We start from the raw sequence: 12,828 nt of genomic DNA, 5'->3' as shown, positions 1-12,828 counted from the left end.
GCTTGGAAACATCTGGAGGGCTACCGTTTGGGCACCACTGTAACAGTGGTCTCCAAACTATGACCCTACAGATGTTGCAAAACTACAACTCCCAGCATGCCCTGACAGCCTTTGGAGGATGTTGCAGGCAGCAGAACATTCTCCACGGCGTCTCCAGACTCTGTCACATGTGCTCAGTGTGAACCTGCTTTCATCCGTGAAGAGCACAGGGCGCCAGTGACAAATATGCCAATCTTGGTGTTCTCTGGCAAATGGCAAACATCTTGCACGGTGTTTGGCTGTAAGCACAACTCCCCCCTGTGGGTGTCAGGCACTCATACCACCCTCATGGAGGCTGTTTCTGACCGTTTGAGTGGACACATGCACATTTGTGGCCTGTTGGAGGTAATTTTGCAGGGCTATGGCAGTGCTCCTCCTGATCCTCCTTGCACAAAGGCGGAGGTAGTCGTCCTGCTGCTGGGTTGTTGGCCTCCTCCACGGCTCCTGATGTACTGGCCTGTCTCCTGGTAGCACCTCCATGCTCTGGACACTACGCTGACAGACACAACAAACCTTCTTGTCACAGCTCGCATTGATGTGCCATCCTGGATAAGCTGCACTAACTGAGCCACTTCTGTGGGTTGTAGACTCCGTCTCATGCTACCACTAGAGTGAAAGCACCGCCAACATTCTAAAGTGACCAAAACATCAGTCAGGTAGCATAGGAACTGAAAAGGGGTCTGTGGTCACCACCTGCAGAAGCACTCCTTTATTGGGGGAGTCTTGCTAATTGCCTATAATTTCCACCTGTTGTCTTTTCCATTTGCACAACAGCATGTGAAATTGATTGTCAATCAGAGTTTCTTCCTGAGTGGACAGTGTGATTTCACAGAAGTGGGATTGACTTGGAGTTACATTGTGTTGTTTAAGTGTTCCCTTTATTTTTTTGAGCAGTGTATAATGTTCAGTACATTTAATAGAGAATAATTTTCAGACTAAAGGTGATCACTGCATGACTGAGAAATAATATAAAACCATATCATGAATAAAATGGCCACCCTCCACAAGAGCTGCTCATTGCTAATGACCAATGAGACAATCCCTTTCTGATCTGTAATCAGAGGACACTTAGAGTATGTACTCAACTCCCTAAACATTTCCCTGGGGGGGACCTATGTTATGCCCTAAAAACTACCCAAGGAAAAAAAGGCAAAGTCAAAAAATAAAAACAGCTTATTGAATAAAATTAATTTATCCAAATGATAAAAATAAAAAATAAAAAAAACAATACATTAGGCTTATCTTAATTATTACTGCACATACAATAAATAGGCGGCCATCTTTCTTAAGCTGCTGCTCTGCAAAGAGTTAAGAGCGACAAGGATATAGGAAACAGGTGTTTGTAGATTACTCATTGTTTTCTGTGACCAGCATGGAAACTGTACAGTTAAAATAAGACCAACGACATGGTGTTTGTGGTGTGATACATATATTGAAGAGATCTATGCACTGAAACAAAATTGCACTTCTGTGTTAAAAGGAATCCGTTAGCTCTAGGTCATGCTCAGGGCTCAAGTGTCAAGGAGGCTGGGCTAAGCTGCAGGATACAAGCTCCACCCCTCCCTACCTTTACTGACTGTGCCCTGTGCTGTAAGAGGAGCCCTGTACATAATAAGCAAGGCCGGGAGGAGGCTCAGCACAGCCTCTGACACTTGAGCTCTAAACAGGATATAGAACTGACAAATCCCTTATAATTTAATAGGCATTCCAAAAGTTTTGCTCCAACCATCTGTACTATATGAGCATGTTTAGTGACAGAGGTGCTGTCAGTTACTTCCTGTTGCAACAGAATAGAATTGAAAATATAGAAGTAAAAAAGAATGAAAATAAAAAATGATGGGGGTAAGATGAACTGCTATATAACCTGCTGCCATACAACATACCTTTTAATCTTTGTATTTCTTCTCTGCACAACTTCCAATCTGTGCTACTGTGGGAGGGATGCTGGAAAGCCGAACAAGGATGACCATATTTCCATGAGACAAAAATTGGACATTGGGATAGCAAAAATGGAATGGGGTTATGCACTGTTTTGTATTTTATTTCTGAGAATGTTAGATATTGGGGGTTGGGGGATGTAGATGTTAAATAGTGGGAAAATATTAGAATTTATATATACTGTTGTTAGAGGTTATAATTATTTAGAATAAATAAAAAACAACCTTGTTATTATCTACATTATATAAAAAGATTTTGCAAACTACTGTACTGTATAAAAAGTGCACTACAGGTACACTACACTAAGGAAAGCTGTCGCCATGAAAATGCTGCCCAATCTATTATATGCTCCTGTATGATTACTTTATTTAGGTATACAGTATTATCATGTATGGAAAACTGTCTAACATACTAAATGCTATCATTATATATGTGTAATTGTTTGTTATATAGCCTATAAATGCTGTCTTGAAGGGCAGTCCCCCGGACCTCTGGACATGTCCCTTCTGATGTAATACCATGCAATACCAAAGGAAGCGAAGCACAGAACCAGAATAAGTGGAGCAGAGAATCCGATTGTTTTATTTTTCATATAATGGATTGGTGAAACGTTAATAGTGGGCTAATGGTGCTAAAATAACATTGGACGTTATATTACAAACTCATGTTCATTTCCTACAGGATAGCCTCTGCATTGTTGTATTAGAAACATCAATATCGTTGTCTTATTAATTAAAGAGGTAGAGATATTCTTTATTCTTCCAGCATTACTTTTTTTTAGCATTTGTTATCAAGCCAGGTTGTATCCACTTTGTGCAAGGTATTATTCTTTTGCTTCACATATAAGGCTTGTAAATGGGCACTTCACAATGCATTATACAGACAGGACATCAGGAAGACTCTCTATATATTTGAATTACCTTTTTAGACCTCTATAGACTCTTCTTACACACGACCTTGTGTAGTCTGTGGATAAGTAGCCATGCTGCATCCACCTAATATACAGTTGTGCAGTTATATACACCACACTCAAGTGTTCTCTTGCAATGTAGCTTTAGCTTTCTGTGCCTTCTTTTTCGCTTTCTGCCGTTGTCGTCTGTTTTTTCTATTCTGTGTGTTATTATTGTTAGATGCACTGGTAGCTGGCAAAACATCAGTCTTTTCTTGGCAGGGAGCTTTTCTTGGTTGGTTTAGCTGTAGCACACAATAAAACACAATTTGGATTAAACATATCATTCAATCTATCTATAAAATCTTAAAAGGGATTATCTCACAACCAATGCTGGCCTGTGATATTAGTAGAAAGCCATTAAGCTATTAAAATGTTTTCTTTTTAATTTTCTAATACTTTATGAGTTAAGCAGTTTCTCTATTCTGTTTCTGGATGATACGCTGCACTGGACCAACACACATGATACCATGCACATAAAGTAGTTCTCTCCCAGCACCAAGAAGCTGACAGTGCCCATGTAGTATCTTCTCTGCATGGGAGGACTTGCTCAGCATCATATTTGACACAAAAGTTCCTGTAGAGTCAATGGCGGCCTGCTCACAAGAGCCGGGATCTCTACACAATGCTGAGGAGACCGGGCTTAAAGGGGTATTCCAGGCAAAACCTTTTTTTTTTATATATATCAACTGGCTCCGGAAAGTTAAACAGATTTGTAAATTACTTCTATTAAAAAATCTTAATCCTTCCAATAGTAATTAGCTTCTGAAGTTTTCTGTTTAACTGCTCAATGATGATGTCACGTCCCGGGAGCTGTGCATGATGGGAGAATATCCCCATAGGAACTGCACAGCTCCCGGGACGTGAGTCATCAGAGAGCAGTTAGACAGAAAACAACAACTCAACTTTAGAAGCTAATAACTATTGGAAGGATTAAGATTTTTTAATAGAAGTAATTTACAAATCTGTTTAACTTTCCGGAGCCAGTTGATATATAAAAAAAAGTTTTGGCCTGGAATATCCCTTTAACAAAGAGATGGGAAACTAAGCATGTGTGTCCGCCTTAGCACATGCATATGGTGGATAAAGTACAATGAGGAATGCCTAAACAGCAGGTGTAACTATAAAATATCCAAATATTTATGAATAGAAAAAATATATTATTTTAATAGATCTAACTGCAAAACAGCATTATAAGTGTGGGCTTTATTTAACCCCTTAAGGACTCAGCCCATTTGGACTTTCATTTTTAGGTTTTCGTTTTTTCCTCCTCCCCTTCAAAAAATCATAACACTTTTATATTTTCATCCACAGACTAGTATCAGGGCTTGTTTTTTGCGCGACCAGTTGTCCGTTGTAATGCCATCACTCATTTTACCATAAAATCTATGGCGCAACCAAAAAAATACTATTTGTGTGGGGAAATTAAAAAGAAGACCACAATTTAGAAAATTTTGGAAGGTTTTGTTTTCACGCCGTACAGTTTATGGTAAAAGTGACATGTGTTCTTTATTCTTTGGGTCAATACGATTAAAATGATACTACTGTTATATATTACTGTTGCGCTTAACAAAAATCGCAAACTTTTAAACCAAATTAGTATGTTTAAAATCCCCCTATTTTTTTTATGAGGGCTCATTTTTTGGTATGAGGGCTCATTTTTTGCGCTGTTATCTGTAATTTTAATTGATACCATATTTGCATATATAAAACTTTTAATACATTTTTTATAAAAATTTTTTGGAATACAAGGTTATAGAAAAGCGGCTATTTTGGCCTTTTTTTTACGTTCACGGCGTTCACCGTACGGTATCATTAACATTTTATTTTAATAGTTCCGATATTTAGGCACACGGCGATACCAAATATTTATTTTAAAAACTTTTTTTTACACTTTTTGGGGGTGAAATAGGGAAAATGGGACAATTTACGTTTTTATTGGGGGAGAGGTTTTTCACTTTTTTTTTTACTTTTTCTTACTTTTATTTTTACACTTTACTAGTCCCCATAGGGGACTATTTATAGCAATCATTCGATTGCTAATACTGTTCAGTGCTATGCATAGGACATAGCACTGATCAGTGTTATCGGCTATCTTCTGCTCTGGTCTGCTCGATCACAGACCAGAGCAGAAGACCCGTGGAAGGCAGCGGAGGCAGGTGAGGGAACCTCCGTCTGCCGTTCTGGATGATCGGATCGCTGTGGGCGATCCGATCATGCATTTTAGTGACCACAATGCTGCATATGCCGTGATCTGTATTGATCACGGCATCTGAGGGGTTAATGGCGGACATTCGTGCGATCGCGGATTTCCGCCATTACTGGCGGGTCCCTGGCTGCTATCAGCAGCCGGGACCTGCCGCGCATGACCCGAGCATCGCTCCGATGCTCGCGGTTATGCATAGGACGTAAATGTAAGTCCTGGTGCTTTAAGTACCACCTCACCAGGATGTACATTTACGTCCAGCGTCATTAAGGGGTTAAAGTGGTAGTCCAGTGGTAAAAATTTATAGTTATTCACATGATAAGGGACTCTCCCTGCTCCATTCAGCAGGGAGAGTCTGATGGCCGTCAGTCTATCTACTATGCAGGTTACTAACATGTTATTAACCCTAGTGTAATGTTTTACAGTTTGTCTCCAACTGTTGTAAAATCTACAACTCCCAATATGTCCAGACAGCCTTTGACTGTCTAGGCATGCTGGTAGTTGTAGTTTTGCAAAACACTGACCTAGTGGTTATCTAGACTAATTGCTGTTTATGTGCTACATTTCAGCACAAATAAGATTAGGAAGCACTGACCACAGACAGCACATGTGCTCTGGTGTTCACAATAGAGAACTGCTGCAGTCTACAGGAAGGTCTGTGTTACCTGTGAAGAAACGTAATCCTATTATACACAAGACTACATCACTATTAACTCAGGTGTGTCAGAAGAAGAAAGGCTTCTTTATTCCGCACAGCCAGAGATAGGCTGAAACTTGTAGCACTCGCATTATTGTGCCCCACCTGACAAATGCTACACACACCTCCCCTTGATATAGATAAGAGAAGAAGATTGGGGGGGGGGGGGGGGGGGGATTATTAGAGCACAGAACAATGTGTCCTCCTTTCAATTGTTCTAGTTTGGTCTTATATTACAATTAAACTCAACAAATACATAAAATAACTTTCATTAGACAGGATAAAGCAGGATAACTCCACTGTTCTGTCAGCCATAAGTGTGTCAAGACATAAACTAGGAAATGGGGATTGGACACCATTGTAATGAGAGTGGCTGAGAATAAGCTGGGTAAGTACTTCTTGCTGAACAACTCCTATAATGTGGCTCCATTTTGCTGATTTCAGTGGGAACAGATGACCCAACTATTGTACAGTCATGGCCGTAAATGTTGGCACCCCTGATATTTTTCAAGAAAATTAAGTAATTCTCACAGAAAGGATTGCAGTAACACATGTTTATTTCCTTTGTGTGTATTGGAACTAAACCAAAAAAGGGAGGGAAAAAAGCAAATTGGAAATAATGTCACACCAAACTCCAAAAATGGTCTGGACAAAATTACTGGCACCCTTAACTTAATATTTGGTTGCACAACCTTTGGAAAAAATAACTGAAATCAGTCACTTCCTATAACCATCAATAACCTTCTTACACCTCTCAGCCGGAATGTTGGACCACTCTTCCTTTGCAAACTGCTCCAGGTCTCTCTTATTGGAAGGGTGCCTTTTCCCAACAGCAATTTTAAGATCTCTCCACAACTGTTCAATGGGATTTAGATCTGGACTCATTACTGGCCACTTCAGAACTCTCCAGCACTTTGTTGCCATCCATTTCTGGGTGCTTTTTGACGTATGTTTGGGGTCATTGACCTGCTGGAAGACCCAAGATCTCAGACGCAAACCCAGCTTTCTGACACTGGGCTGTACAGTGCGACCCAAAATCTGTTGGTAATCCTCAGATTTCATGATGCCTTGCACACATTCAAGGCTCACAGTGCCAGAGGCAGCAAAACAACCCCAAAACATCATTGAACCTCCACCATATTTCATTGTAGGTACTGTGATCTTTTCTTTGTAGGCCTCATTCCGTTTTCGGCAAACAGTAGAATGATGTGCTTTACCAAAAAGCTCTATCTTGGTCTCCCCTCTGTCCACAAGACGTTTTCCCAGAAGGATTTTGGCTTACTCAAGTTCATTTTGGCAAAACGTAGTCTTGCTTTTTTATGTCTGTGTCAGACCCTCCTGGGTCTCCTGCCATAGAGTTTCTTATCATTTAAATGTTGATGGATAGTTCGCGCTGACACTGATGCTCCCTGAGCCTGCAGGACAGCTTGAATATCTTTGGAACTTGTTTGGGGCTGCTTATCCACCAACCGGACTATCCTGCATTTTGACACCCTTCATAAATTTTTCTCTTCCGTCCACGCCCAGGGAGATTAGCTACAGTGCCATGGGTTGCAAACTTCTTGATAATGTTGCGCACTGTGGACAAAGGCAAATCTAGATCTCTGGAGATGGACTTGTAACCTTGAGATTGTTGATATTTTTCCACAATTTTGGTTCTCAAGTCCTCAGACAGTTCTCTTCTCCTCTTTCTGTTGTCCATGCACACACAGACACACAATGCAAAGAATAAGGGAACTTCTCTCCTTTTTATCTGCTTTCAGGTGTGATTTTTATATTGCCCACACCTGTTACTTGCCCCAGGTGAGTTTAACCCCTTAAGGACGCAGCCCTTTTTCGCAATTCTGACCACCATCACTTTACGCATTAATAACTCTAACACGCTTTTACCAAATATTCTGATTCTGAGATAGTTTTTTTCATGACATATTCCACTTTATTTTGGTGGTAAATTTTTTGCCTTACTTGCATCCTTTTTTGGTGAAAAATCCCCAAATTTCATGAAAATTTGGCATTTTTCTAACTTTGAAGCTCTCTACTTGTAAGGAAAATAGATATTCCAAATAAATTTTATTTTTCTTCACAAATACAATATGTCCACTTTATGTTGGCATCATAAAATGGACATATTTTTACTTTTTGAAAAAATTAGAGGGCTTCAAATTAGAGCAGCAATTTTCAAAAATGTCATGAAAATTGCTAAATCTGAAGGGACAGATGTTACAGAACTACAACTCCCAGCATGCCTGGGCAGTCTAGGCATGCTGAGAGTTGCAGTTTGGCAACATCTGGAGGGCTACCGTTTGGGCACCACTATAACAGTGGTCTCCAAACTGTGACCCTCCAGATGTTGCAAAACTACAACTCTCAGCATGCTCAGACAGCCTTTGGATGTCTGGGCATGCTGGGACTTGCAGTTCGGCCTTCCTAGTGGTTGCCCTGTAAAGATCGCTTTACTTTCATTTACCATACCCACACCCTTGTTTCCCTACCTGAGCCATCGATGAGCCACGATGATCTTTGGTCCCCACGCCATCTTCAGATAAGGTACCGGTCTCCATCTTCTCCCCCCGTTCTGCCCGACATCCAGGGGTGGGCAGAACGGGGGGTTTCCATGGCAACCCCCTGTCCTGCGCTGCCATTGGTCAGAACTCAGTTCTGACTAATGGCAGGGGATAGGAGGAGATCGCAGCATTGCGACCTCGCTCCTATCCCTCAGGATGATCGGGCTGTCACTGACAACTCCGATCATCCCTATTTTCCGGGTGATCGGGTCACCAGAGACCCAATCAGCCCGGAATAGCAAAAAATTGCATGTCTGAATTGACATGCGATTTTCTGCGATTGCCGCCATGGGGGGGGGACCCCCCTCGGCGATGTGCCGGGATGCCTGCTGAATTATTCCAGCAGGCATCCCGGTCCGGACCCCAACCGGCTAGCGGCGGGGACCGGAATTCCCACGGGCATATGCATACGCCCTATGTCCTCAATGACTCGGAATGCAGGAGCATCACATGCTTGAAACAATCTTATTTTTCCACAATTTTGAAAGGGTGCCAATCATTTTGTCCAGACCATTTTTGGAGTTTGGTGTGACATTATGTCCATCTTGCTTTTTTTCCTCCTTTTTTGGTTTAGTTCCAATACACACAAAGGGAATAAACATGTGTATAGCAAAACATGTGTTACTGCAATCCTTTTCTGTGAGAAATACTTCATTTTCTAGAAAAATTTTAGGGGTGCCAACATTTACGGCCATGACTGTACATACAACCTCCAACTATCTCCAGACAGCAGTTTAAATAAATAAATACATTTTTTTAATTTACAAAATTCCAAAACTCAAGACAGAAACATAATCAGTCTACATCTACAACAATACATTAATCTCCCTTACCCTCCCCCCCTTCCTACAATCAATAATCACCATAGGAGACAGGGTGCCAGGGGGCTGAAATCCTCCAGACAGCAGTTATTGGGAAAGAGAAGGATCGTGCAGTTGGATTTCAGAGTTATCTGGTATCGGCTTAGTACCTATCCCCATTCAGAATACACAAATGCTTGGCTTCAAAGAGAATGCATGTCTATGGGAGTTTAGTAGAGAAAGCTGTTGGCCAGGGGCAGACTGACAACACTCAGGATTATGCTCACACAATGGAATTTCCATGCGGAATTCCGCAGCAGCAGAGTCTGCTGCACTGTTCAAATTTTTAAAATTCCGGTGTCCGCAGAATGAATTGACATGTCTATTTTTTCTGCCGAGTCCGCAAGGAAATGCATTGCCATCTATGAAACAACACTTTTCCGAGCGGTCCTCCTCTGTCAGTGGAATGCCCGCACAGAAATTTTCCATGCGCACATTCCATTGTCTGAACAAAGCCTTAGGGCCCCCAGACAAAATAAAACAAGGACCCTCTTGCCCCTATTTTCACCGAAACCCCTCCTCATGTCCCACCCCTACATTTCAGACCTTGTGCAAAGCGCCCGACCGCTCAGTCCACCCCTGCCCGGGGTCAAGAATTACCTTTACCTTGTGCAGAGACCACAAGAGAATATTCAGGGTTCAGCCAGACCCACAAGGCTACCATGATACCATAGACTTTGCTAGGTATACTACTACCCCCAACTGGACCTGCACTACTACTCCTGTCCCCCACAAGGCACCACAACTTAACCTTAGACACATTTCTATTACATGTGACAGATATAAGCTGCTCCTCTTATAACATATAACGGATATAACCTCTAGAGACATTACATTATGTATGACTGATATAAGCAGCTCCTATTATCTCCGGCAAAAATATTTGTTTTATGTGCTGACTAGAGATGAGCGAACTTACAGTAAATTCGATTCGTCAAGAACTTCTCGGCTCTTGATGACTTTTCCTGCGTAAATTAGTTCAGCCTTCAGGTGCTCCGGTGGGCTGGAAAAGGTGGATACATTTCTAGGAAAGAGTCTCCTAGGACTGTATCCACCTTTTCCAGACCACCGGAGTACCTGAAAGCTGAAGTAATTTATGCAGGAAAAGTCAACTGCCGAGCCGAGAAGTTGATGACGAATTGAATTTACTGTAAGTTCGCTCATCTCTAGCGCTGACACAAGGTAGCTACCCACTGCATGTCTGTATCTGCACCTATGAAATGATGCCCAAGAAGTCTACCACACATGGTGAGTGCCACTATCAATTTCTTCTTATTAAATGAGATTAATCTGCTTTGCTTGACCTGGCAGAGCACCACCGCAGAGTAGAGCACAGGTATCCATCTGAGGCAGCATGTAGTGTACAATGGAAAGTTAAAGGAGTAGTGCCAAGAATATGTTCTGTGTTGAAAATACATCATATACACACATTATATACATTTATACAGATAAACACTAGCACATATACATCCACAGTACTAACATACACACACACACACACACACACACACACACGTGTGTATATATATCAAAAAGATAAGTGCAGCAGTAGCTTCATGTTTCAGTAGCCTCATGCTACCTCTCTCAAGCTCTGGACCTGGTAACTGCAGTCCTTTACCTGCCTACACCCTCTGCTGAAAGACTACAGTTCTGGATGTGCTGTTTGTATTTGAATACACACACACACACACACACACAAGACACACCTTTAAGCCCTCTGCTCTGTTCCCGGGCTTCAACTGAAGAAAAAGCATTCTGAGGCCATAGTGATGCTCTGCTGACTGGTGGGCGGTAGGCAGGCCCTTGGACTATGTCCGAAGTGTCCATCTGCTCAGTCCGCCCCTGCTGTCGGCATAATGAGCTGTCAGTGGACAACTATCTAAAGTGTATGGCCAGCTTTAGACTATATACAATTCTTGTATGCAGCTTTTAGAAAAAAAAACCACATTAAATAAAAAATAGAGGAGGGAGCTCAACTAGAAGATATCATCATTTGGCTCCGTGCCAGTAAATAAACACTACCATCATTTGATTTAACACAAGTTGCTGAAGAGTCTGTGAAACCGGTTAGACGACAGCTTTGTAAAGTAGGAATGTTAATTTATTTACATTTATAAATGGCCTAACTTCTACTTGTACATAAAAAATCCAATACAATCCTGTGCCTCAGAATACATTTATTTTTTAGGTGATTTCCATAAACAATAAAAAATGTTTTACAATCTAGTGTGTGAATTTGGCCTATATATCACTTAAACTAGGTCACTAGGTGAATGTGCTGAAGTTGAAGGTGTAGGTGGTCACCTAGTAATTTTGATACAATAAATCCCATGTACGGTGTCCATTTTAGGACATCGTCAGGCGTCCCGCCTCCTCCCTCGGACCAATTGCCGTCAGTCGTCAGACATAACTCCATCCTCCGACATGTGAAACAGCGTCCTGCCTCCTCCCTCACACCAATAGCCGTCCTCCTTCAGCTACAACTCCATCCTCCCTCATCCGAAACTCCCTCGTCCAAAACGCCGCCATGCCTCAGACGATTCTCCCTCAGATGCAACTTCCTGCTGCATAGTAGAGCAGACGCTGCACAGCATGTATAGCAGGGTCCAAACTGTGAAACTTGCATGTGTACTACAGACACTACATGTGCTACAGAGTCTGTATAGCAGAGCCGACATTGAATAGCGTGTACAGCAGAACCCGTATAGCAGAGAGCCGACACTGACTCTGCTCTGCTACATGGCAGGAATATTTTTCATCTGAGGGATGACGGAGGTTCGGATGAGAGACCTTAGGATGACAAAGGAGGGAGGAGGGAGTTGCGGCTGACGCCTGACGGAGATTGGCCCGAGGGAGGAGGCGGGACGCTGTTTCACCTGACAGAGGACGGCGTTATGGCTGACGACTGATGATGTCCTAAAATGGACTCCGTACCCGTGGGTTATATAAGGTAAATGTTTGTAACTGTTCACAATGGTGTTTGTTTTTTCTAAGACCTGTTTTGTAAGTTTTATGGAATTGCACAACATGAATTTTTGGAATCAGTTGTACAATCTGTCACCCAAAGACATAATTGTAAAGGTACATATAGTATAGGCTGGGTTCACACCTGTGCTGGAGGCTCCTTTTGGTGCCTCAGCTGCAGATTCAATCAAAAATGCTATGTTATTCTGTCTAGTAAGGTATGAATGAAACCAGACAGAACCCAGTATAGGAGGTTGCCAGCCTCAGAAAAAATACATTCTAAAACAGGCTTTCCCCCAGAGCTGCTGTTCAGCCAACCACTGGCCACATAGATGAGCTGCTTCAGTCAGTGACTGGCTATTCAGGAAATATTTCTTATTGTATTTGTCTATGACTCTAACTCTGTATTAAAGCATAACTGCCATTATAAAAGACTTTGGACATGTCAAACGTTTTGGTCGGTCAGGGTCTCAGTGCTGAGACCCCCTACCTAATGGGAGATGTATTCACTCCCCAGTTAGCAGTTGACATTATAGTCTATGGAGCCTGCTATATCTCCTGATTGATGGGGGTCTCAGTACTGGTACCCTGACTGATCAAAACTTTTCACA

General features: G+C 42.0%; 1 protein-coding gene across 4 annotated transcripts in view; it reads right to left on the bottom strand.

Annotated features, from left to right (window-relative positions):
• Positions 1 to 2,308: 2,308 nt before the first annotated feature.
• Positions 2,309 to 12,828, bottom strand: part of ICE2 (interactor of little elongation complex ELL subunit 2) — a 121,107-nt gene continuing 110,587 nt past the window's right edge. For 3 of the 4 annotated variants that reach the window (XM_056572701.1, XM_056572703.1, XM_056572702.1), the window contains one exon: positions 2,309 to 3,171. In XM_056572701.1, the coding sequence (XP_056428676.1) occupies positions 3,007 to 3,171 (165 nt within the window). In that variant the 3' untranslated portion in view covers positions 2,309 to 3,006. The remainder of the gene's footprint in view (positions 3,172 to 12,828) is intronic. The other variant, XM_056572700.1, reaches the window with a different exon arrangement.

Source organism: Hyla sarda, chromosome 4 (assembly GCF_029499605.1).
Source record: "Hyla sarda isolate aHylSar1 chromosome 4, aHylSar1.hap1, whole genome shotgun sequence".
Taxonomy (NCBI): domain Eukaryota; kingdom Metazoa; phylum Chordata; class Amphibia; order Anura; family Hylidae; genus Hyla; species Hyla sarda.
Note: the sequence above shows the minus strand (reverse complement) of the source record. Positions and strands in the feature narration are given on the sequence as shown.